Source organism: Triticum aestivum, chromosome 1D (assembly GCF_018294505.1).
Source record: "Triticum aestivum cultivar Chinese Spring chromosome 1D, IWGSC CS RefSeq v2.1, whole genome shotgun sequence".
NCBI lineage: Eukaryota > Viridiplantae > Streptophyta > Magnoliopsida > Poales > Poaceae > Triticum > Triticum aestivum.
The window spans coordinates 22,279,985-22,307,350 of NC_057796.1; the positions used below are offsets into that span (position 1 = coordinate 22,279,985).

The 27,366-nt window shown below is 42.6% G+C and overlaps 2 protein-coding genes across 3 annotated transcripts; one reads left to right on the forward strand and one right to left on the reverse strand.

Moving 5' to 3' along the window:
• Positions 1–3,222: 3,222 nt before the first annotated feature.
• LOC123180034 (protein HGH1 homolog) lies at positions 3,223–11,336 on the reverse strand. 2 transcript variants are annotated; one of them, XM_044591995.1, is made up of 8 exons: positions 11,162–11,336; positions 10,737–11,072; positions 10,105–10,183; positions 6,917–7,065; positions 6,111–6,224; positions 5,080–5,211; positions 4,124–4,237; positions 3,223–3,515 (listed from the first exon to the last, which is right to left on the reverse strand). In XM_044591995.1, the coding sequence occupies exons 1-8, from the start codon at positions 11,213–11,215 to the stop codon at positions 3,456–3,458; spliced, it is 1,038 nt and encodes a 345-aa protein (XP_044447930.1). In that variant the 5' UTR covers positions 11,216–11,336; the 3' UTR covers positions 3,223–3,455. The 2 variants fall into 2 exon arrangements, with proteins under 2 accessions (XP_044447930.1, XP_044447929.1); XM_044591994.1 differs by lacking the exon at positions 3,223–3,515 and having other exon boundaries at positions 3,682–4,237.
• Positions 11,337–16,673: 5,337 nt separating this feature from the next.
• LOC123163750 (probable O-methyltransferase 2) lies at positions 16,674–18,837 on the forward strand. The gene is made up of 2 exons (XM_044581113.1): positions 16,674–16,877; positions 18,355–18,837. Exons 1-2 carry the CDS (start codon positions 16,869–16,871, stop codon positions 18,649–18,651), a joined length of 306 nt encoding a protein of 101 aa, XP_044437048.1. The 5' UTR covers positions 16,674–16,868; the 3' UTR covers positions 18,652–18,837.
• Positions 18,838–27,366: the final 8,529 nt, after the last annotated feature.

A 27,366-nucleotide genomic window follows, 5' to 3' on the forward strand; every position in this document is an offset into this window, starting at 1 on the left:
CGGTCGGTCGTCGAGTCTTTGGTAGGAGGCCCATACGCTGCCTGAACATTATCCTATGAAGGAGTACCCAAGAAGAAGAGAAAAGGAAGGAAAAAAATGTGGCCCGTGAAAGGACAGAGAGTAATGAGCACCTGATCGATTAACCACCATCTCTCCTTTATGCCGCTAAGAAAAACCACCATGCATGTCCTTTTAATGGTTGTGGAAATCGCCTTCATTCCTTCAGCTACACTGCAACTTCATGTTCCGACAACTCTTTGTATTCATCTACTCATGTTAGTTCTGCCAAGTCTAAATACCACTTCTAAACTCTTTTTCAGCCTTAGCTAGCTTTACTTAATCTTGTGTGTGTTTCTTTGTTACTTTTCTTTCGGTGATAAAGTGCTTTGTTACTTTAGAGTGGTAGCAAAGAAAGGAATCATTTATGCACGCTGTACTGAACCGTGGCAAAGATGGATCCTTTGTTTTTTTATTATCATTATTATCTTGTTGTAGCCAACAAGCGAGGCGCTGTCAAATTCCTATCTGTTTTTTGGCCATGTATCCGGTGACAATGCACGATCAATGAAAATTTGGAAACTTGCTACGTTTCCAAACCATCCACTTAAGTCTGTTTTGTAGATAATTATAGACAAATTATTTGGCTATGCCATGCGCGCGTTCCTTATCTAAGCTACCGCTGCCACCGACGAATGCTGCTGCACCGCCCTCGAGGAGTTGGGCGCTGAAGTGAGCGAACGGCACCGCTGCCCCAACTTGACGACGACTCGGCAGCCGCAGCTCAGCCCCAGGCCAAATGAGCCGTTTCTCGCTGGATGATTGATTATATAGCTTTTATGAACCATGACGCGTTCTCTTGATAGGCAACCTGTTGCTGAAGCTCCAACAATTGATGCTTGTTTGGGTGGTCTACAAGTCCTTGTGATGTACTACCCTGTAACTTAATATAAGACGTTTTTTGACACTATGACAATGTCAAAAGAGTCTCATATTTTGGTATGCAGGGAGTATGATTCTTAGATGGTTTAATTTGTCTGTATTAGTTGATCAAAATAAGCAGTTAGCAATTGGATGCCTTTTTTATTTCTTCAAAGAGCTTCAACATCTCTCGGGAGAGACATGTGGCCTTGTATAATTTTCACTCTGAAAGAACTTCACTAAGCTGGCAAAGCTTACTTTATGAAACTAAGGGTAGTTTAATTTGTCTGAATCATCTCTTTGCAAGATTAATGATTTAGCTTCTTCTCTATCTTTATTATGCTTTGCTGCAACCGAAGGAGTGAAAAGACTCCAGCGAAATGCACTGTAATCGTCACTTTTAGCAAATCAAAAGAGCTCGGTGCATACAAGTTCGGGAGATCTCCAAGTTCAGGATCTTTGCATCCAGAATATTCATCTCGTGTACATTCTCAAATCTATCCAATCCATCCACACCTGTGAGTCAAAATAAATACTTCCTTTGTTCACAAATATAAAATGTTCTAACTTTTTTGTGAATTAGAGATGTATATATACATGTTTTAATGTGTTTGTTCACTCATTTCAGTCTGTATGAAGTCGATACTAAAATATCCGAAACATATTATATTTGTGAACGGAGGGATTAGAATCGATAATTAAGCATTCACAACACCAAACATCCATGTATTACATCACTAAGGCAGATGATATTTCATCAGCAGGAGAACGAGGAGAGACTGGTTGAGTTGACCTTTCATTCTCCTGAACTACAGCAGCTTGTTTGGTTTTCTTTATTTTCTTCTTTAACCATAAATCCAAAAACAATATACCTCCTTTCTTTTTCATGTCAATTATGGATCCAATTCGGAATTTCTCTTGGGAAGTTTCGGGAAGAAATTCGAATGGAATAAAGAGCATTTCCACATGGTAAGGTAGGAGATTTTTCATGAGGCTGATTATTTCGATACTAACACATACTATGGGTAAGGTAGGAGACATCCCCATGGGTCTACGTCGTCATCTTGGCTGGAATTCCTTTAAAATTGGGAACCAACGGGTTTTTAAGATTTTTAATACCCATGTTTCCCAAAGCGACAAGGCTTGCACCAGATCTTAAGAACAAGAAAATTTTATGCAGCTATAACATGTTGAGAGATTGACACAAAAAAGCTATACAAAAATCATCTAGGCAGAAGAGGATCCTTCAGCGAGCGAGAGGCCAGCATCACATGGGCAGAGCAGCGGCCGCTAAGTAGCCGTCATGTCAGGGCAGAGGCGCCGTTAGCTCGCGTCAGGGTCGGTGACCGGCTCGCCCAACTCCTCTAGGGAATCTCCCCGCGGTTTAGGAGATGTGGCGGCTCAACTCCATGTTGCAGCGGCGGCAGATGCAAAGTACCCCCTCTACATCAAAATATAAGACGTTTTTTGATAGTATAAAAAAATGTCTTATATTTTGATATGAAGGGAGCAGAAACGAACAGACGCATGAGACATTCAAATAATTTCAGTATTAAGAGCATGAGTTTTTTTTTGCGGGGGAAGAGCACAAGATTATCGACAAAAGAAACTTGAATGGATGGTTTAAACCCACCTGTTATCAACAAAAGAGCCGATTCAATGCTCTGCATAGAAATTCTCAACTTTCACTGATTCTGGATTTTCACAGGATAAGTCGCCTTTTGTCAGTTGACACCTAGACAAAATACATTAACATTTTGCCCTTTTTAAAACACGAGCATCTCGTGGTCAAGGGACACATCGTCTCAAACAGCGCCAGAAATGCTAAAAATAAATGCGGACACCCATGACAGTCTATGAATTGAACCAAGCTCGACAGGTTCCACCACAAAAAACCTAACAAAGCGCTACATTAATCTATTTATTTTTCGCATTAATACTATCAAATTTATAACATCATGAATTCAATAACAGCATGGCTTTTTAACGATTAACTTGTCCACCGGCCTAGGTTTATGTTGCTTAGAACCTTTGTACTACATACTCCCTCCGTTCGGAATTACTTGTCACTCTCTCAAATGGACATATCTAGGGAGTATTTATTAGCACTACATGATCTTGTAAAATCAGCAAGAATTGTGCATTATATGTTAACCACGACTAAGCATTTCTATGCAGCATCAAAATCTCTATTTTCCCTTCAGAACTGATGAGAGCACAATTTGCACATCTCTGAACAATTACACCATGAGAAGAAGAAAAAGAACACAGGTCTAGTCGGACACATCTACCATCTACGCATCATGCTGTAAATCAATCTGTCCATCAGAGGCGAAAACTGGACATGTTCTTAATGCCCTTACATAGTTGTATTAATACTGTGGACAACAAACTGAAACCAGGAGGTAGAACAAGCCAGTTACTGCAAGAAATTTGGATCAATACGACAGGACATTCTTAAGATTGGAAGCGATGCAGCCCTGTTTTCTTGCAGCAAGTAGATAAGACAAAATAAAAATTGTACATAGCTGAGCTCATCATTGAGGCTTATCTTCTCCTTGCTCTTGATCTTGTTCAATTTCACCCTTGCCGACAAGCTGTTAACATCCAATCAAGCAATAAACTATAAGTTAGCTCAAGAACAAAACAACAACAGATCTTCGATGTTCAACTTGCGGTGGCAAACCATATAGAAGGGGTAATTCAGATAGTGAACCATGAAAAGTTGATACCTGGAATGGATTTCAAATAACTAATTTGAACTACATAAAGTACTATAGCGGAGATAAAGAATGCCGACAGATTACTGGAGTTTAAGAAAAATAAATAAGATCTTGGACAGAACTTCTAAAAATATCACTTCTAAAAATATCACTTTCACAAATAAAGAACTTGGTTTCAAAACTCCAGTAATCTGCAAGACTGGGTAAAACTCACAAATATCACTTTTAAAAATAAAGAACTTGAACAAAAAAGAAATGTATTTCCCCAAGAAATGGTAGGAGTACCCTTGAACAGAATCATGTGAAGGAATGCTGAAACCGATTTCATAATTTATAATGGCCAAAAGTTATTCTACATGCTGAATTGAACATCAGGAAGACTGAAGGTGCGAGGAAACACAATATGTTATTCTAAAAGCAAAGTATTCATTATTTAAGTGCAGTACAGTAAATATAGACATTCCAAAGTTCAGTGGTAATACCAAAGAACCAATCAACTCATATGCTCCCATCACTTTCAGGTCCTCTTCGTCTTCATAACCAACCTGCAGTATCCGTGGCCCATTGACTGACCAAAAGGCCTTTCGTCCATCATCCTGGTAAGAGAAGAGTACATCAACAGATCGAGATTAGAATGTAAGCATTATAGCTCAAAACATGAAGAACTTCATTATGCTGAGAATTTTATTGCCAAACATACAACTAAACGCAGCATGTAGGTTTCATCGCATTCGTTAAGAGATAGTAATACAGATCATTATTAAGAGTATTTTCTAAGATAATCGTTATCCCATCACTGTTTCAGTTCATCGGGTTCCACAAGAGATGCTGAACACTGTAAAATACAGGCAGTTTCAAAAGAGCTAGTAGAGTGGATAAGGAGTTTACTTATAGTATATTGATAGACTTAAATGTGTGGGAGTCTAAATATCCAGAGACACAAGCATGCAAAATACTACTCCGTTCAGAAATAGATGACGCCCTAGAAAGTGTGTAGTCAAACTTTCTACCTTTTACTGATATGCAAAATACTAACTGCCATGTCCAATATCATCAGTAGTTTTGTCATGAAAAAAGTGTAGTAAGATAATTTTATACTACTATGTAAATACATGTCCTCCTAGAATATGTGCAGTCTAACTTCACCAACTTTGACTCACGATACATACAGGAAATATTATGATCTAACAGTTGAAAATAATGCAATTAAATTTGATATGGAAAATATTTTCATAATATTGTAATTTTCAAAGTTGCATGTGGGAGACCAACTTCCGAAACATGTGTTTCTGAAGGAAGGGAGTATATTTTACTAACTTATTTGTACGAAAAGTATATTGGCGAAAGTTGCATGTTGGAGGCTGTGCCAATGTCAAAAACCGCGTGTATTTACTAGAGGGAGTAGAACATAAGCAATCCCTTGGAATATCAGACTCACCTGCATCACGATCATATAAATAGCCTCCAGTGCCCGTTCACGAATTTCAGAATCATCAACAGCTTCTCGTTCATGAGAAAGTGCATTTGCAAGCTCGGGAGGCATTTTCGATCTATCCTCTTCACTATAGATCTGCAATATCATGCATTATAAGCCACAGCTGTAGGTTAGTGTATGAACACTCATCACCGAACAAAGAAACAAGGCGAAAAGAAAGATATTCTAATAAATACTTTTACAGGGACCGTATAGTTCGAAGCAGTAGACTCAGACTTGTCATTATGGATCAATACGCTTGTGCTTTAGTAAATACATGGAAGGATGGAATGAGTCAGGAGCATCGCAGCACGACAATGCATTCCTAAATGGAAATATAGAAGTAAGGCTCTGTTTCGAAGTGAGGCTCCAACTAAATAATCCTTCAGTGGAACAGGTGTGAGACTTCCCAAACACACCAGCTCTAGTTCTACAGACAGTATTTGTCTTCATTCAAAGAATGATCCATGGATGTTACTTGTGTAGTTGTGCTGATTATTTCTTGCTTTGATGCCTCTGCAAAACGCTGGTACTTAATTGTTTTACTAATTTCTGAAAACTATGCCTAACTTGCAACATTATGACTTTTCTCTGCTAAAAAAATTAAGTATGCTTCTTCCCTTGCCTTTTCAACTGTAATGCTGAACTTTTCCGTTCTATAGCTTGCACCACAAGGGTGGCTGCATGCATTTTAGAAATTTTAATAAGTTTCTTTCAGTTGTATTGATTGTCACAGAAGTGGCTTAGAAATAGGGATTCGAATAGGCAAGATTATCCTGCAAAGTGAAGTATGCCATATAGTAATTTCCTGTAATTTGTATAATTATACAAATTACCACATAATAATGACAATTACTCCTGCGTAAACAAATATAAGACGTTTTAGATCACTGTCTTATATTAGTTTAGAGGTAGTACCAAAAAGGGAGGCAGGAAAAGTACTCAAAGCTAATTTCACATAAATAGTGATTCCACACGTGTTAAAAGAACTGCACCTTCTTTCCAGCTACAGGCAAAAGTAGAGCTGGCCAAAGATATTCTGCTATAGAAAGCAAATTTTGTATCTGCGTGTCAGCTTCAAAGCAACAGTTACGGATGGTGCCAGCAACCTGCAAATATTTACAAAAGGAATTATGCAGGAACAAAACATACTCATTGCGCAGCATATGAATACAGTTCAAGATGCAATAAGCAGATCTAGATATTTTGCGAAGAACCTGAAAACACTAAGTCCAACATAATCAATACATATACGTGAATAAATATCATGAAGAGTTACAAAACAATGTGATTTTAATTTACAAACTGAACCGCCATCACTACATACTAGTACTGCCGCACACATGGTTATATGCGCCAATATTCTGCTTTTGGAGAATGGTTCTGTACTCCTGGGAGTATGAACTCCCGCAACTCATATACCACATAGATGAATCGGTTATACCTCTTTATTATTTTTAATATACTTCATTGATAATAACTAGATACCCCAAAGTGAGTTTCATGAAAAAATCTGTTTGAGAGCATATATTTCATGGTATTTGCATATAAACTGCATTTTTGTATATAAAAAATTTATATTGCATAAACTAAGGGCTTTGATGATATTTTTCGTAAAACTTGTGTTGTGGTATCTTAGAATAATTAATAAGGTATATTGAGAATGATGAAGAGGCATAATAGGTTTCTGTATGAGGTATATCGATTGTGGGAGTACATACTCCCAGGAGTATGTATATATTGAGTGTGGGAGTACAGAAAATTAGTACTGATGTCAAGATTCGAAATAAGCTGCACATACCCCTTTCTTTCTAAGTTGGTTTGTTGAATCAAATTGTCCTATAATCTGCTTCAGAAGACCTCTCTTAGGTTCCATCAGTATTCTCCGTCCAGCTTCGACCTTTGAGATATTCACAAGTATAGAGGCGATGTGTTCAAATATATCTTCATCTGCATACCAACGGCAAAACTAAAACAATTTATGGGGTGAATAAGATGGTGACTCCACGGCCAAGCCAAAGAATAGAAAAGGGATTAGAAAGATAGAAAATGGATCAGTTAGCAAAAAAAATGATATCTCTGTGGCATTAAAAAGGTAGCCAATAACATGTTAAAAGACCAGATTGTTAGGAATGCTGATCCATTCCATCTAAATGGTACAAGACACAATCACCGCACCTTTCTATGGATGGCTCATTAGTAGTAGAAAGATTGCATTGCTATCATTTGACTGAGACAAGACTGCATTAGTTATTAGATATTATTGTTATGGGCTAACTTCATTGATATAAAGAGAGGAACTGTATCATAAGAGGGCAAAACAGTAACAAATAAAAGTTTTTCCCTCACAATTGGTTCATCTCGACCTATTCCAGTACCCTGTCCCCTTGACGCTAAGACATGCCAACCATATTCTGTACATTATCTTTACTCCTATTAATAAATATAGTAATTGGTGGTGGCAGTTCATTCACCTTTCCTTTCTGTTCTTATATGTGGGACCATCTCAACATTTTGGCAAGTCATATATGACCATGAAGAGACCCCAGTCCTTCTCATTCACCGACTCTAAATTAAAATTCAAATGCACCCATGGTGTTCCTCCCTCGCAAACAACTCCAGTTCTACCCATGGTGAAGCCCGGCCAACAATGTGGCATGGAGCACCACATGGTTCAGCGTGTTGGTTTTCATTAATCGGATCTATAGCAATGCACGAGTGGTTATCTAGTTTACAACATATAATAGTAGATTCTGCCTCTATTTTACCCTAACATATATAGTATGTCGTCGTTGGTGATTGCGATGTAAGGTTAGCGAGGGTGTGTGTGGGAGGCTTATGCGAAAAGGTCACCGTAGATCGAGAAAAGGTTGACACGTCAATGTTTTTTGGATAGGTTTCGCAGCCTCGTTGGAGAGCGACTTAATCCTATGTTGGGAGAGTCAATGAAGGGAGTGTCTTGACTAGCGGCTCCTATCAAAGATAAGGCAGCCTGGGGACTCCCCTTCCATCCATGAGAAGTGCTCGACTAGTAGGTCAGGTCACAAACAATGTCACCTCGGAGCTCCCCTTCTCATCATCATTCCGCTTCCAAGATCCGACTCAGGGTTCCCATGGTAGTGGTAGGCAAAAAGGGTACAACAGTAAATTCTGGTCCATGCTGGACTAGGGAAGAGGACATGGTGACATATTCCTCCACCTAATGGGCTTATTCTCTTGGGTTATCGTTCTTTGATTTTTCCTTTAAGCTATGTTTGCTTCTTTGACTTGTTGAACCTGACTAGTTGATTGGACTTTTGTTGAGCCGGACAGGGGGTCAATAGGAAGTTAGAGCTATCGAGACAAACCTTAGAACCGAAAGGTTTTAGACTTAGTAGAACTAAAACCGGGTACATGAGGTGCGGTTTCAGTACTACTAGGCACGGGGAGCAGGGGCGGAGCTAGGCTAATGCAAGGGTATGCAATGCATACCCAATCTTTTTTGCAAAAAAGGTTCAGTATATAAGCTCCTATATGCCTTTATATCACATATGGCAATCTTTTTGTACGTACACAGGAGAGAAACGAAGAAGAGAACGATTCCAGCGTCACTTGGGCCAATATTGGGCTGATACGTTGCTAGTTAGCGCTACTGGGCCTTATCGTTGAGGCTTAATGATGCGGCTGGCCGATTGACGAAGCCGAGGACACAGCTCGACCTGGAATGTGTCGCCTCGATCCTACGATTCAACCGCCGCTGCGCTGCTCTGCGCCTCCTCCGCCGCCTCTGACATACATCGTCGTGCCGCATGCCCACATCCGCCATCGGCAGCGTCGCCGATCTGTCATCTTGGATCTAGCAGATCGATCTCCTCACGCCTCTTCGCAGCTTCGCCTCCAATTGAGAAACGGCGGCCGCGGCGGCAGCACCGGCACACACACATCAGGCACCGATTCCTGTGATTGTTCTTTTCGAGTCAATGAGTGTTCAATCTTGATTTCTCCGATTTTTTAGTTAAGAAGAGATGATTATTTTCACTCCCTAATTTTGTTTTGATTGACCTATTCTAGCATCTAGTCAATTTTGAGTGTGCTTTGCATTGGCTTGCTAGAAAACTTGTGAAGCGGTACAGAGAAAACAAGGTGAATCTCATGCTTATAAATTTCTGAATTATGAACATTTGAATTTGTCAGACTGCCCACCATGCCAGTATGCCGCCATCACTATCTAGCATGCTTTTTTTTTGTTATTATTATGAACTTTTCTATTTCTTACAATGTCGTGAAGCAAATTTTTTCCCACGCATACCCATGTGGGAAATCCGGGCTCCGCCACTGACGGGGAGGAGGTTAGCCGATGGGCAGGTGGTGCCTCAGAAGGACACCTTTTGATATTTGGGGTCAATGCTGCAGAAGGATGGGGATATCGATGAAGATGTGAACCATCAAATCAAAGCCAGATGGATGAAGTGGCGCCAAGCTTCTTGCGTTCTCTGTGACAAGAGAGTGCCACAAAAGCTAAAAGGTAGGTTCTATAGGACGGTGAGTCGGCCCGCAATGTTGTATGGCGCTGAGTGTTGGCCGACTAAAAGGCGACATGTTCAACAATTAGGGGTGACAGAGATGCGCATGTTGATATGGATGTGTGGCCACACAAGGAAAGACCGGGTCCGAAATGATGATATACGAGATAGAGTTGGGGTGGCATAGATTGAAGAGAAGCTTGTCCAACATCGTCTGAGATGGTTTGGGCATATTCAGCGCAGGCCTCCAGAAGCTCCAGTGCATAGCGGACGGCTAAAATATGCTGATAATGTCAAGAGAGAATGGGGTAGACCAAACTTGTGATACTGGTTTGCCACAATTTTAGGAGATCCATGTTCCAAACTCTGCAAACTACACGTTTGCAGAATTTGACAGATGAACAATTAGCGCAATTTTTAACTCACAACAGAAACAACATGAACACTGCCAACGAAAATAGGAAACAAAAGAATAGAGCACATTCACCTTCAGAGTCACAGGATGACCTGCAGAATGAGCGCACAAGCTTTGCAACATACAACCCTTGTACCTTCTCATCACCAACCTTTCAGAAAGAAGAGAGCTATTCTCAGTAATTGAACTGTATTCATTTTGATTGCAAAGCAGAAACAAAAGTTAAAACATCCATTCCACAAGCTTTTCTCTGAGTTGGTCTTCCCAGGATTTACTGACGATAGTAGGCTTCACCCAAAATTCAACTGAACAAAAGGTTTACCAAACTCCGATATCATTACTGGAAACAAAAAACTCAAAAAGTTTATTTCTTTGTCGCTGTAGTAACACCTAGTGAAGAAGGGAGTTGTGCCATACACACCAATATAAGAATGTCGAAAACTCAACTAATCGAAACTAGTCTCACATGTAATTTCATCACTTGTCAAGTGTCAGGCCATAACCAGTAAACTGAGCAGATGTCAAACCTCCCCTGTTTCTAGACACATTATTAACAGAGCACTTTACGACCTGGTGAATAGATGAGATTGCCACAGTAGAAAGATAATAATTGACTTACATGCATAGTGAGGACTCGAACTACAAAAAGAGAAAATTGAGAGATGACAAGGCTGGGTGACGAGATGAGAGGCAGGCGGTTGAACCTGGAGGAGGGCCGAGATGCCGGACTCGACCTGGGTGAGGTTGACGAGCAGCATGACAAGGCTGCGAGCGAGCTTGGGCTGCTCGCCGCCGCGCTTGACCATCACGTCCATGGCGGCCGCGACGGCGCCGAGCACCACGAGGCGCGCGGCGAGGTCGCCGTCCTGGCTGAGGTTGACGAGCGAGTCGGCCGCCGCCTCGCCCGCGCCGCCGGCCCCCACGGACGCGAGCAGGCGGAGCAGCGCCGGCAGCGCGCGGTCGGCGCGCGCCGCGAGGGAGCGCAGCCCGTCGCTGTCCCCGGTGAGCCCCCGCACGATGTCCGCCGCGGCGCCGCGCACCTGCAGCGGGGGAGCAAGGTGGGAACGAGTTAGAGCCGGCCGGCGGTGGCGGCCGGGAGTCGGGGCGGGTTGGGCGACGGCACGCGCACCTGAGGGGAGCCGTTGGAGAGGAAGTCGATGAGCTCGTCCAGCTCGTCGGCCATGGCGGCAGAAGCGGCGGCGGCGGCGGCGGAGGAAAGGGGCTTCTTTTGCTTGGGGTTTTCGGGCGGCTGTCCTCCTCTGGGGAATTTTCAGCGCAACCACGAAGCCACGAACACTATGACAGTTTACGCTGACCGAGGTCGAAGACGTAGTTCCTTTATTACGTGTTCAGCCGACCACGCAAACACAGTTTACACGGACACACGTTGCTTAGGGCATGTACTCCCTCCGTTCGGAATTACTCGTCCAAAAAATAAATGTATCTAGATGTATTTTAATTGTAGATACGTCTATTTTTGTGACAAGTAATTCCGAACAAAGGGAGTACAATGGAGGCAGCATCTTGGTGCTGCCCCAGCCCATCCAGCTAGATAGAAAGAAGCGAGGCTTCAGTTTGTTTCATTTTCACCCAATGCATGCAGCTCAAACAATCAGTGTGTGGGATCCCAGTGCTGTCACCTTCCTTCTCCCAAGCACGCATGCAGCGCCATCTCTCATCTCCTTTTCTTCTCTCTCTCTTCTCTCTTTTTCTTCTCTCCCATGAAGCAACGACCTCTTCTGCAGGCCACCCTGACACACCGCGAGGCTACTGCACTAGCTCCACACTGGCATCCGAGCCTAGTTGGCAGCGGGGCATCAGGTTTGAGGCATACCATTGGCCATGCCCTTAGCCAGAGGGGAGTGAACTTGGAGGCTACCCACCTTTCCCAACCTTAATCGCCGCCGTTAAAGGCCTCTTCACACCGCCGGCTCGGTCCCCCTCCTCTGCCATGTTTGATGGTCCTGGCAATGGCAAGAGGAGTGGGAACCCTTCTGTTTTGTTTTGTTTTGTTATTCTTAGGTTCTGTTTCCTTGGCGGCACGATGAGGCGGCGGCTATGGAGTGTGAATAAGGTTTCTTCGATCATCTCCTACATGGGTGAATTAGTTATAGGGGGGGGGGGGGGATTTTAGCTGTGATAACACCACTAGGTTTGCAGGCAAGTAGTTCAATTACACATCAGTGGGTTATGCATTACTTGTAATGTAGGTATTCCTGTTGGAAACATGAACCTCGCGAACATTTTGGAACGTTAGATTTCACTATGGGGGGATCTCATTGGTCCATACTGCACTGTCCAAGATTGACGGGGACAAATTCTCATTGTAGTCCTAGGGTTATGTAAGTGTCGAAAAGGCTCGGTCGCCTCGACGGAGTGAGAGCTAATCCTATGGTTATATCTTTCCCTAATAATAAATCTTTCTGTAATAATAAAGTACGGATTGACTCCATGGGTTCACCGTCACAATACACTTCTTTCCGTGATTTTACGCTTTCAGTTTGAATTTAAAACATATTCGAGGTGGTGCTAAATTTTCGCTCTATCTATTTCGCGTCTGATTTTTTTCCGTAAGTGGCTGATTCGCTAAACTGGGCCTCGGCTGGGCCTGCATCCATGCTCAATTGTGTCCGTCGTAGTTCACCGTCGTTTTCCATATCTGGCTGTATGTGCGTGTGCTTGAATTAAAGGAAATTAGAGAAAAAAATATGGTTGACGCCGCTGGGATTTGATCCATTGTCTGCCATGTATAGATTGCAGCGCAGCAGACCACTAAGGCTAGGCTCCTAAGCTTGCTAATTTGGGCGTCTGGAACCTTAAGAATAAAGGACAGGCGTACTCGGGCCGAGATCAATAGGCACGGTCGTGATGGGCATGTACGAGTGCCGCGGCCCACTGGACGGACAAGGGACCAGGCTGGAAGTTGTTTTTCATATTTGTTTACTTGTCAAATAGTCCCACCTTGCTATTTTACATTAATTTTTACCAGTTTATATACAATTTTTAGGTTGTCAGGCATCAAGAAGCTGCTTTGGAAATTAAGCAAAGAAATAAAGAAAGGAAATAGACATTCTTTGCATGAGAAATAAAGAAGGAAGATGGTAATTATGTGGAGCCGGCAAGAAAGGTAATATGTATTGAATACGAAATAAAGAAGGAAGAAAATCGATGGTAATTATGTGGGTGCCATATTAATCGCATGAGTAATTAGCAGGCCTAGCAAAAAAGGAAAAAATAATTGCATGAGAAATAAAGAAGGAAGGAGAAAGAGAGAGGAAGGAATGTGGGCATCATGATATAAGGAAAGAAAGAGAAAGAAAAACTAATTAACAGGAGGTGCGGGAATCAATGGAAGGTGCCATGCCATCTTATGAGTAAAAATGATGTGACATTTTTCAATCCTTACTAAATTCATGTCATTTTTTTCTTCCATTATGTTTTCCTTGCTCTTATAATCTTTACTAAATTTGCGCCAAATTTGTAGCACATTGAACATTATGTTTGCACATACAATCCTCACTAAATTTATGTCAAATGTTTCAACCGTTCTAACCCACAGGCATATATAGTATTTTTAATATATAAATGGAGGTATAATATTATTGGTCCTCCCATTTCGTATGTCCATGGTGTTTCCTCATACTGAGCTAGGCTATTCTACTAATCGTCTGTCTTGGGCCACTTGGCCTCTGCCACGTTCGCCCGCGTAACGTTCCACCAGTAAAAAGAACCGGTGCCCTCCCAACATGTCCGTGCGACCTGGCCCAACAAATCAAACCCACCACCCCTTTTAGGAGATGAGGCAAAAAATAGTTGACCGTTACCGGAATAAAACTCACAACCTCCAGTGTGTTTTGGCGTTGATCGTGTTACCCTACAGAAAAGTGTTGATCATTTTAAAATAAAATTGAATTTAGTTTTTGTTTGTGTCCTTCACGGATTGGTACTAAACTAATATGATGTAGAACCAGATAACATAAACACAAGGCACAAGTATTTCATTGTGTAGATGTGGGTCATGTGGCCGGGATCTCAAACGCGAGCGTTCGCTGGTCTGTCCATGCAGGTGATGCAATTCTTTATTGGTTCCAAGCTTAGGTGGAATGTTCACCGTGTAGTGGACATCGTTACCGACAATGATGACAAAGAAAAGAAGTGGTAACAGGGATGGGGGCGCTAGGGGTGATAATTTATTTCTCCCGTTGCAACGCACGGGCACTTTTGTTAGTACAACTAAATATATGATCCCGGTATTCTATTATCCTGAACATTCAGACATGGGCCTCAGCATATGCAACATGCACGGAAAAAGGTTCACCTCAACGTGCAATAAATATTCAACATTTTTTATAATAATCAAATACTCCCTCCGTCGGGAAATAGTTGTCCAAGAAATGGATGCATCTAGATGTATGGACGGAGGGAGTACAATATATCATATGTATTCATATTTCAATTCCCATATTATCTATTCAAATATATGCAAACTCACACAGTACGGAAACAAGAAAATGTACGACACCTCCCAAATTTAAGCTACCTGAATTCAAGTCATATGGCATGCATATTTGAAGGTTGTCCAGACATATATACAAAACAAATATCAAAACAGTCAACCTAAGTCTGAAGTCTAAGGAAGCCTCTGAAAAAAGTAATCTGCACCGTCAAGGCAGGACATCATCACTGGATGATCAAGATGCACAGAGGATTAACTGGACCAAGAGACAAACTGTTACTCATTGGTTTGCCGCCCCGACATCACGGTTGAACAGAAGTCCATTTCCTCCCTATGAGAATGGGTACGTCAGACCCTTCCCGATAAATAGAATCCCGTTTTGACCATAGGCGATTGAACAGAATCCTTTCCCTCCTAATGAGAATGGGCAAGGTTAGCGAATCAACATGTGGTTGAGTTGGTTAGGTGGATAGTGGTATCCCCAACCCACCAGGGTTCAAATCCTGGTGCTCGCATTATTCCTGGATTTATTTCAGAATTTTCGGCGATGCGCTTTCAGTGGGAGGAGACGTTCCCGTCGACGACGAGGCGCCTACGGTGACTTTGTAAATCTCAAGATGATATGCCGGCTCGTGTATATGAGCGCTTGTGTCTGTACTGATGCTAAAAAAAATGGGGGCAAGGTTAGTTACCGGAGAAGTCCGTCGGCGTCGTCGGCCTCACCGCGCCTCCGTCCGTCGTGAGTAAATTGCACAAAACCACCGGTTTGAGGGCTAGGTCATCAGAAAACACTAGGTTACAGTTTCTTGACAAAAAGCACCACTTCTCTCGTAAACATTTTGCAAAAATCACTGATCGACGGATTAGTCTCGTTTGAACATGTTTATGACAGGTGGGCCTCCCTTTTTGCTTACGTGGCATCACTGTTTGGGTTTAAAGCATAAAAGCCCTTAACTTTCTTCCCCTCGTGCCCCCCTCCCCTCCCCTCTCGCGGGCAGTCGCCGCTCCCTTCGCGGGGAGCCGCCGTCGTTCCCTCCGCAGGCCACCGCCGCCGTTGCCGCCCCCTACGCAGGCCACCGCCGCTCCCTCCGCAGGCAACAGCCGCCGTCGTTCCCTATGCAGGCAACCGCCGCCGTCGCCGCTCCCTCAGCAGACCGCCGCCGTCGACGCTCGAGAGCTCCCGAGAGAGAGAGAGAGAGCCGTCGTCGTCGCTTGCCGTCCGCGCGGCCACCGACTAGACCTCGCCAAGAAGGAATATCCAGGAGGTCCCCCTCGTCACCCTCGATCTCTCCACGGAAGAACTCAAGCAAAGGATCCCGGAGATGCCCGAATCGAGCTCGTCCTCGTCCTCTGCCCCGACGGTCACCGGCGTCGATTCACCATCCGCAGCTCGTCCTCGAGCCCACTAACCATCCCTGCAGCTCCGCCGTGAGCCCTTCTTGATTTCCCCCTTATTTCCGTCGCCCCATTCGTTCGCTAGCTCCAGTTCCCACCATGGCCGAAGCTCACCGCCGCCCTGGCCGACGAGTGCGTCGTTTCCGTGCCCTCCTGCTATGTCTGGGGACATGGGTGCGCTCCCCGTGCCCAGTAGCTAACGCCTAGCCGCCCAATTCGCTCGCTCGCAACCCGTAGCGTCGCGCCCATGTGACCCCAGCTCCGGCCGCCATTTGAGCTCGTCATCGCTGGAGGCACGGGCAACGCTCCGTCTGCAGGCCGAGGTCGCCGCCACCGCTCCCTCCGCAGGCCGTCCCCAAGCAGTTGGCCGGCCAGTGGCGCGCCGCCGCTCCCTAAGCCCTGATGGTGCGCCCTCTCGCCGGCGACGAGACCCATGGTCCGCCCCATCCACTTTCCTTCTGCTCGCATGAGCCATGGGCACCGTGCAACCGGTTTTGTGCACACGAGGGCCTGATTGCATTTTTTATTTTTTATTAAGGGGTGTCTATATAAAATTGTTGGGACTAGTTTGTAAATATAGATAAAAACCCATTTGGCATGAAAAGTTATGCCACGTAAGCCAAATAGGGGTCCACCTGTCACAAACGCGCTCAAAGGAGACTAATCCGCCGATCAGTGGTTTTTGCAAAATGTTTACGAGAGAGGTGGTGCTTTTTGTCAAGAAATTGTAACCTAGTGTTTTCTGATAACCTAGCCCTCAAACTGATGGTTTTCTGCAATTTACTCGCTGTTCAATGGTCTGGAGTCACTCACCGACTGCTGTGGTGGTGATGGGACGACCGCAAGGGCCATCGTCAAGGCCTTCCCGCATATCAAGTGCAATGTGTTGGACCTTCCAAAGGTGATCGAGAAAGTCCCAAGTGATGGTGTTGTTAACTATGTCGCTGGTGACCTCTTCCATACCGTCCCACCAGCTCAGGCCGTCATGCTCAAGGTACGACGATATATATGGCGTTCTCTCCATTTAATGTTCTAATATATTTTTTTCTTCTTTTACGTACAGAGGAATTTTGGGATATAACCAAACTAATATAGACCGTTAATTCTTCGTGATCCAACTGCTAGCCACTTGTAGACAGTATTGCCTGTTAATAGGTACACAAGATTTTGTTTTCTTCCAAAAGTCAAACTTAGCAAAATTTGACCAATTTCTAGAAAAATAATCTATATCTACAATACCAAACACTTACAATATAAAAATATATCTCATGACATATCTTTCTTAGTGGGGTATCTCATGACGTATCTAATGATGTATATATTGTATTCTAAATATAGACATTTTCATCTATAAACTAGGTCAAAATTTGCAAAGTTTGACTTTGAAAAAAAATCTATAGACACTACATTATCGAACAAAGGGGGTAATAGCTATGTCCTTGACTAAAAAATACAATGTAAAAGATAAGTAAACTGTGTCATCATAAGCACAAAGTGACTATTTTTTCCATGCATGTTAAGTTTTTTTTTACTTTGGTGCTATATCCCGCAAGTACAAGGTTTGATTTTGACTACAAGTCAGTACGAACAATTATCATTTCAAAAATGCTGAGCGATTTTGGTAAGTGATATACCAACACATAGGCTAGATATATCTTACTTTGGGATGTGGTACAAATTTATTTTCTTAATTATGAATCATCCTAAAATGATCTAAATAGGCAAAATGTTTAATTCCTCGCAATCTTATTAAGTGATGCACCTATTTCCATGTATACGACTATACATGTAGTGATCGATCTCTCTACTATGGCATGATCTTATTTTAGAAAAGAAAGCCTAACATTTTAAGGTGCATAGAAAATAGTAGTGGTATCCTTGTGCTCTGTACTAGTGAAATTCATGCAATTCGTGTGATTCGAAATTATGTGTTATGGAAACATATGGTATTAACCAAGTGAAGAAGAAAATGGTACTCCCCCCGTTTCTAAATATTTTTTAGATATTTCAGTATGGACTATATACGGAGCAAAATGAGTGAATCTAAACTCTAAAATATTTCTACATACATCCGTATGTAGCTCATACTGAAATCTCTGAAAGGACTTATATTTAGAAACGGAGGGAGTAATTTAGTTCATTGGAGCCTTCCTTTTTCTAACAAACAACGAACAGCTTGCCATAATTGGACATTTTTATACACAAACTTACCCTTTGCTAACGAAGGACTGTAATTAATGTTCTTCTTGCCTCTAAGGAGGTAAGTGGGAGCACCTTAAAATTGCTCTTCCATATAACATACCACATAACACAGAGGGAACTGAGAGTTTGGATTGCACCAATTTTTTCATGTTTCGGTATTGGTTTTTTGTAGGACTACCAACACCTATGCATAATTACATTATGTTGATAACTTCTGCGTCCCTGATTATCCATTGCTTAAACAATATAGATTTTTTTTTCCATTCCAGCTTGTTCTACACTTCTGGAGCGACGAGGATTGCATCAAGATCCTCGCTCAATGCAAGAAGGCCATACCTTCCCGAGAAATGGGAGGAAAAGTGATCATCATAGACATAGTGCTTGGATCTTCTCTAGAGACAATAACTGAAACCGAACTGCTGATGGACATGCTGATGTTCATATGTACCAGAGGACGGCAACGGGATGAAAAGGAGTGGAGCACGATCTTTACGAAAGCAGGGTTTAGCAACTATAAGATTGTCAAGAAACTTGGCCATCGAGGTGTCATCGAGGTCTATCCATAAGGTTGGTGCAGATGCCCATCTGGTGTGTGTTCTATATGAATAGTAGTGTGAAATAAGAAATAAAGAAGTACAGTGCCTTACTCGTCAATGGAAAATGCAACAAATTCTTAAGTAGACGAAGTGGTAAGGGGCCGGTCGCTTGAGAACTGTATGCATGTAACCACTCATATGTATGTATGTATGTATGTGGCATGTTTGTATGTTCCAATAATTTAAGATGTTAAGCCTTGTTGTTTTGGTATGTGTATAACTTTATTTTTGAATAGTTCAGTGGGCAAGCATTTGTGTATGTTCATCATGCTAAAGCTAGCATTTTCTTAAGAATAGCCACATATCTGTTGTGTCTTGGGAAAGGAGATAAGTCGTTTTTTTTCATATGCCTCCACCAGCACCGCCCTCCTTGTCGGTTCTCCAATTTTCTCTATGGTTCCTTCGCTTGTAGTTGCACTCTTCGGTGAATAGGTTTGCAATAGGAAGATTTTCACAATAATGACACTAGTGTCAAGAAATAGACATCGCCGGAGGTGACAACGACAAGAAAAGAAGACGGGCCTAGTAAAATAGAAGAAATCTGGAAGTTCAATCAATGGTCGTAGAACCGAGGAAGATGGAAAATGAAGGGCACGCGACAGAAAACAAAAAATTTCCGACCTACGCACCAGCCCAGGACCACTATGGAGACTGCATACATGGTTTGATCTTTTTCGTTACCGACTCGTAGCGCAGCGGGAAGTAGAGTCGATGACGATCGGCGGTGCAGATCGCCGCAGCTAGGATTTACAACCTCCCAACCGCGAGGATGTATACCCTCATCTGCTCCTCAGACAGCCCTCCGGGAGGCGGTCGAACAGCCCCCCAGACGGTGTCGCGGACAGCCCTTCGGGAGGACCTTCGAAACTCGAACGGTCACTCGGACAGCCCTTCGGGAGGACCTTCGAAACTCGGACGGTCACACGGACAGCCCTTCGGGAGGCACTCACGAACTAAGACCGAAACTACGATCTCTCTACAGAGTTGCACACATACGGTGTCATCTATCCGGCAGGGCTTCGCCGTCCAGAACTAGTTCCTGCCGGAACCCAGACAGCCTTACGGCTCTACGAAACTCTTTTCGTGGGAGGGAGAGAAGAAGCCAGATAATGCATGGCATGTGTATGAGAGCAAGGGATGAGTGTGGAGGGCTGCCCCTCCACCTCTATTTATAGGAAATCCCAAGGGGGTAGGGTAGTTTCACAAAAAACCCAAAATGCACATGAATGAAGTCCTTCCACAAGGACCTAGGAGTGAAACCAAGGAACAAGAGGGTCCCCAAGGGGGGATACCCCATGTGGCCGGCCACACCCCCATGAGGGGCCCAAAAAATGGCTCCTATCCATCCATGTCATCCCCAAGATCTTTTGGAGCAAAGCCCCAAAAGGTGGCTTTCCATAAAGTAACCATAAAGCTGATTTTCACTATTCACGACGACATTTTTCAGCGTCTGATCGAACTGAAAATATTTATGTGGGCTAAGAACATTTCCAGTACCCACTAAAATGATTTTCAACGCGTTCCGAAACAATTCCGGTTTTAGTGATTTTCATCTGCGAAACGCATCTGAAGTGGCTCCGGCAGCTCCGGAACATTTCCGGTTTTTATCTCAGAAAATTCCAAAAAGCTTCCAGAATGATTCTGGCATCCTCCAAGAATTATCAGGCATGTGCCGAAACCAATTTGACTTAATGGTGTATCCCGAAACAACTTTTCGGTATCATCGAAACTTATCCGATGACCTCTCTCTGCGGTACGATTCCGCTGTCCGAAACTTTTCGGTGTCCGAAACTTTTTCGGTGATTTTCTCTCAGACTCCCTGTCTAGTATTCAGCAGATAGATGACCCTTAAGCGTGTGACCCTATAGGTTCGGTGAAGTATAGACATGACCCGGAACCCCTTCCGATCAATGATCAACATCGGAGCCGTGGACACCCATATTGACCCCTATACCCACACGAATAAATATTCGAGTGAACCTCCAGTTGCCGTGTGCTATTCCTGTTGCTTCGCGATATGTTACAAATACCCGAGGTGAGACATGTTGGCATTCCCGTGGATCAACAACTTGTCCACTATGCTAGTTACCTCGTTACCGGTATTGTTCTCTTTTCTCGTTATCGTGTTCCGGCATCCCCGTGATCAAATCACAAAGTGTCTGGCCAGACGATGATGGATACCGTAACACCGAGAGGGCCCAGAGATATCTCTCCATCGTCGGAGGAGCAAATCCCAATCTTGAGCTATCAAGTTACTTGACACACTTTTCCATGAACCCGTAAGCCGCCGTAATAGCCACCCATTTACGGATGACGTTTAACAAACCCCAAAGTTCATGAAGCAAGCATGAAGAAACTCGATACTCTCATGGTCTAAGGAATCATGCAAACGTTAACCATCTCTGTGTTATGTACCAATAAACTTGTGACGAATGAATCTCATAGCATAACATCAATCCGGGTCGATTCAACACAAATGTTCTCTTAACATTGTGCCCTCAAAGTTGCTGGCATAGACATGCCCATGACCAGGAAAACAGAATCATCATGCAACACTTGAGCTAGTCTTAGAGGCCAGACTAGGAATACTTCTTACCGTTTATTATTCCACACGTGCATTTGAGTCTTCCTCCGAGCCTCGTGGATATTGTAGACTCGAGAATCATTGCAGTTATAGCATGGAACATAAACATAATTATGAACTCGGAGATAAATAATATCATTTATTATTGCCTCTAGGGCATATCTCCTACAGACTCCCACTTGCACTAGAGTCAATAATCTAGCTTATGCTAATGCACTTCACACCTGTGGCACACCGGTGTAAATATGCTTCGCTTGTGGTATAGCCTGATGTCCAACGGATCTGACGACTTCAGTTCCGTGTGTATCTTTGCATGTCCTCGCGTTTTCACGTTTTCACAAAATTCATATTTTGTGTGGACTTGGCTTTGTATGTATGTGAATCACAGGTCGAACCTGGATTCCTCAGACTGAGTTATGGAGCAACTACCTGCAGTAGTGTCCCATTGTCAAAAGCCATCTTGGAACTATACTAAGTTCATGAATGAACTATATGATTCAACATCTTCTTTGTCGCTTCTAAAGCGTCAACATACTTAGCCCTTGTTATAGAATTCGCCACAGTAACTAGTTTGAACAAATTCCAACTAACTGTGCCACCACATTGTGTGTTACACAAAACCCTTAATTTAAATCGAAAATCGCATGGAGAAAAGATGAAGACTCTATCGATGTAACATTTTACAACGAACTCTTCATGATCTCTGCTTGCGAGAAAACCATGTCATCAGTACTTACTCTAGTACTCTGTGACATCTTTCACTGTTGTCCCATGATCAGTAATTTGATCACTTTGGTATCCATACTCGCAACACCTTGGGAGTATCGGACATATCTGGTTGTTTTACATACCATGGAATACATGATTAATCCAAACACAAAAGTGTGTGGAATCTGCATCATGTATTTTACTCATCAGTGTTTTGGGACACCGAGTCTTGCAAAAACTCTTTCCATGTGACTTTGGCAAGAATCACTCCTTGGCGTTTTAAATGCTAAAAGGTTTTAGCATCTTGTCAATATGTATTCATTGCTTAGCCCCATTAGGTAAATCTATCTCCATAGATCATCATGCCTAATATTGAGGCTATTTAGCCTAAGCACTTCATCGAAAAACTATTTTCAAATGAAGTCCTAATTTGTGTCAAGAAATTTATTTCCAATTACCAATGTGCCAAGCACATAAGGTTTTTAGAAATATTATTACGCTCCCACTTACTTTCTTGAATTACAAGCATCTTCGTTACCCATTGATGAAGTCAAAACCCCTTTGACCATTTCATCAAAACACGAAGATTCCAACTCCATTTTGCTCTCTTCTGTCCATTGCTGGAACTCTGAAGTTTGCATACCTACTAGCATCCTCTGGATCGACAAATTACTTTGGACTGTATCATATACAAGTCCTAGCTTTCATTTCCATCAGATGGAAATCCTTTTATCATCCATGTTTCATATCTCATGATTGAAATATGTATTAATTGCTAGTTCAACCCGAACCGACTTTAAGCATCGCTACGATGAAAACAACCTCATCGTATTATTTCAACAAGTCGAGCTTTATGGATAAAACATTTTATCCGTATCAGTTTTAAGTTCCATAAATATTCGTTAGACTCTAAGTCTTCCGAAAGGTGTATCAAGGTTTTAATCTTGAATCACTTATATGGAAACTAACTCGGGTTGTATTGGCATTTAGCCAATTCCGGAGTCAGGGCCCATCAACGCTTCCTTGTGTATCGTAGGTATAATGTTGTCTAACAACAATATCTCGTTTGCGCACCTGAGAGGTTTGCACGAGCCTTGCCTACGTGGTTCAGCTGCAAGTTCGACCGAAGTTCATACATTTTATTGTAGAGACTTCTGTATCAGTCGCAGTAGGAAACTCTGGAATTTCTTCCAAGGTCTCTTTCCTTTGATCTGATGAAGATACTGTTTATCTCGTCGAGTTGCACTATTCTCCCACTCACCTTTTAGAAAGAACCATTCTCTTTAAAAGCACACCGTTTCGCGGCAAAACTATTTGCCTCGGTATAGTGAGGGAGGAATACCCAACATTTTGGTATAACCTACAAAGTAGCACTTGTCTGATTTGGAATAGGTTTGTAACCTTTTACACAAGCCCCATATTCCAAATGTTAAGAAAAGATATAACATGGTTGGGCGTACCATACCATGGCTTCATTTCAACAGACCCGATGTAGCTCTTTTCAGTGTAAAAGCCGCAGTCTCTAAAGCATCACTTTAAAAGGGATAATGGCAAATTTATTTATGTCATCTTTGACCTTACCATGTCATAAATGGTTTGATTACATCTCCACGGACTTTCCACTTGCAGTGGTGTTCCGGGAGGTGCAAGTTTATGAAACCCCTTTCACAACTCATCAGACATTCGCTAAACATGTAACTCAAATATTCCTTTGTGCAATCAAATTGCAGAAACATAATTTTCTTGTTACAATAACTTCTACTTCATTTTTGAGAACCTTTCGAATGATTTCAAAAGATCCAGACTTACGTCTCATCAAGTAAATATCCATATATCTACTTGAGTCATTTCTGAAGATAAATAAATCCACCACTAACAACACTTATCGGACTACACACATCAAATGTATGATCACTAATAAGTTTGTTGTTCGTTCCTTATGGCCTGTGAACGGTATTTTAGTCACTTCACTTTTCGGAGGAAAGTTGCAAGTGTCAGATGATTCAAAATCAAAAAGACTTCAAAATCCATCATAATGGAATTTTCCATGCGGGTTTCTCCAATGTGACCAAATGTAGTGCCACACTTGTGTGGTATTCTTTTAGTCTTGCGACATTTAGCGTCAGTGTTATGGATGTATCATATTACCCTCAATATTCATAACATACGTCCCATCGATGATGGAAGTATGGCCCTTATGTTATTCATAATACTTAACAACAATTGTTCTTTTTATGAACAACTCTTTTGCAACAAACATTGTGCAATGGGCTAGAGTGTATGAAACTCTAAAATGAATTATGAAAGTAAACCCAGAGGTATTGTATTATTATCAATATTCATAACATACATCTCATTCATAATGAAAGTATGGCCCTTGTGTTATTCATAACATCGAACATAAAAAGTTCTCTTATGAACAACCTTCTTGCAAGATGCCTTATGAAATGGGATAGAGTTTGTAAAACTCTAAATGAATTATGAAAATAAATACAGACGGCAATACACCGATGGAAGGTATAGTAACATTTACTATGTTCCCTGTGTATACCTTAACCTCATTTCTAGCTAGTCTTTCAGGCCATAGTAGTTCTTACATCGAGTTGCAACAGAATGCAATCGAGCGGGCATTTTTGTGATGAACTCACAATACCCAAGAATTAGTGATTAACATGTTTAACCATAATTCGCAAGAACTATATCTTTGACCAGCCTTCTATACATCAAAAACTTGTATGACATTCATACATGAGCTGGATATTCCAGTCTTCTTTCCTTTTGCCTTTATACTTCTAGCAGTTTAACTTTTAGTATTTCTCCTACTCTCAGAAGAAGCACCCAACTTAAGAGTGGCATTAGCCCCGGACTTCCTAGGCGTGTAAGTCATACTAACACCCTTTGGACACTTCCTTTCTCTTTAAGTTGTTGTTTTATTCACCTTTCATTATATGACAGGCGTTCTTCTGGATCCCTTTCCCAACAGTCAAATGCATAGTAAACACTTTTACTAATACTTGCAAACAAACATTGCTTTGTTTGTATCTGAAAATAATTTTCAGTTCCATGAATATCATATAACTATCCCAACTTTCGAAGTTTGGGTTTCATGGAAGCAAACATATTCCACTTGACCGTAACAGAATTCTAGCTTTTGGATCAAAGGACGAGAGTCACATGATCCATAGCATTAGCGGGAGGATACGGAAAGCATGCGATAGGACAAAGTCCTTCTCGGCACTTTTGAGGACAATCCTCATATTACGCTACCAATCGTAAAGTTTTAACCAGATATTTAACCGCTATTCAATTTTAACAGGGAAGGTGGAAACGCGAGCCATTATTCTACAACTATTTTGCATATAACACTTAGACAATGTTCATAATTAATTGCACTAAGAATTAAACATGTTAATTCAACAGTGCGCTCCCACTCAAATCAATATCTCTCAAAATTGATTGTGAGTGATACAAGACCCACATTTCAATTGTTCGCCATTGGTGTAACACCACTGATGACGAAAAATCTCAACCGGTAGGCCAACTTGCCAATCACATCTCTATGTGACTCTTGTTCATCTTTCGATGCGTGTGTTCCGAGCTCATGACGGTCATGCCTGAACGTCAAGACAACCAAGTGATCTCGCTGCGAGGTCTCAACTCACCCGCCTCACACTTCTCTAATCGTTCGTACCCGTGTGACACGGCGCACCCCGAAAAGATAGGTGCCGTGACGGTGCTACACTTGGGAGAACACTAACTACTTGGTATTTTAAGTGAGAGATCACCCTAATAAAAGCGACTACCGCGCAATCAAGAAGGGTGCATCATAAGGGATAAACATCTCAGGCAATTCATAATAGCATGATATGGTATAGCCCTTTCTGACGGAGAAGTCTTTCATTTCTTCGTCTTCGGCATTCGCGTCGGTGTTCACCTTCGCGAAGATTGCCACCACCTTGTCGATGCACCAGATAATATTGCTATCTCTATAGCTAACAAAATAATGCATTACAACAAGGTTGACACGCAGGTCATTAAAGTGCAATCATATGGCTCCAACCATCATGCCGAATCATGACACGCAGGTCATGTTAATCAAATTACATCATATAGTCATCTCATACATAATCGAATTAGTATGAGCACTGCTATACCACATCATATGCACATCCTGCAAAACCAAGTTAGACGCCTCTAATCGGTTTATGCAAAATTTATTTTACGTGGCTTCTAAGGTTTTGACTTAAACCGCAGCGACCAACGTTTTATCATCAAGTATGATTATTCAAGTTGCTAGATTAACATCTCGGGGTGTATGAAACACGGGATAATTAAATCTCGAGCCCCATACTAAACTTCGTCATACGCATGACCCCCGTGCAGATCATATCTGCAATGCCCTTTCATCTGCGAATTTCATCTTTCTTTTGACTACGGCAGAACCCAAAGAACTGATAGCACTTCCATGATCAATCAGGATCACGGATTGCCAGAACTTTGTCAAATTCCACCATGCTGTCTCGAGATTGAGCAAACGCAAATTCTAGGGAAGCAAGAAGAACCTCGGGTAACAGATTTCATCTGTCACCCGCATAAATAATTTTCAGCAATAGATCTCATCCACTACCTAATTATATTATGCAATACCCATACATCTCCATGTATTCTAGATCGAAACCTGCATCTACGCATAGCACGGCTCTTGATGCCACTGAAGGGGAACGCGACAGAAAACAAAAAATTTCCGACCTACGCACCAGCCCAGGACCACTATGGAGACTGCATACATGGTTTGATCTTTTTCGTTACCGACTCGTAGCGCAGCGGGAAGTAGAGTCGATGACGATCGGCGGTGCAGATCCCCGCAGCTAGGATTTACAACCTCCCAACCGCGAGGATGTATACCCTCATCTGCTCCTCAGACAGCCCTCCGGGAGGCGGTCGAACAGCCCCCCAGACGGTGTCGCGGACAGCCCTTCGGGAGGACCTTCGAAACTCGAACGGTCACTCGGACAGCCCTTCGGGAGGACCTTCGAAACTCGGACGGTCACACGGACAGCCCTTCGGGAGGCACTCACGAACTAAGACCGAAACTACGATCTCTCTACAGAGTTGCACACATACGGTGTCATCTATCCGGCAGGGCTTCGCCGTCCAGAACTAGTTCCTGCCGGAACCCAGACAGCCTTACGGCTCTACGAAACTCTTTTCGTGGGAGGGAGAGAAGAAGCCAGATAATGCATGGCATGTGTATGAGAGCAAGGGATGAGTGTGGAGGGCTGCCCCTCCACCTCTATTTATAGGAAATCCCAAGGGGGTAGGGTAGTTTCACAAAAAACCCAAAATGCACATGAATGAAGTCCTTCCACAAGGACCTAGGAGTGAAACCAAGG

Coding starts and splice junctions, on each gene's coding strand:
- LOC123180034 (XM_044591994.1), bottom strand. CDS start 11,215: ATGGCCGACGAGCTGGACGAGCTCATCGACTTCCTCTCCAACGGCTCC. Junction 11,073..11,161: donor TCTCCAACGGCTCCCCTCAG/GTGCGCGTGCCG, acceptor CCCCCGCTGCAG/GTGCGCGGCGCCGCGGCGGA. Junction 6,225..6,916: donor ACCAACTTAGAAAGAAAGGG/GTATGTGCAGCT, acceptor AAATATTTGCAG/GTTGCTGGCACCATCCGTAA.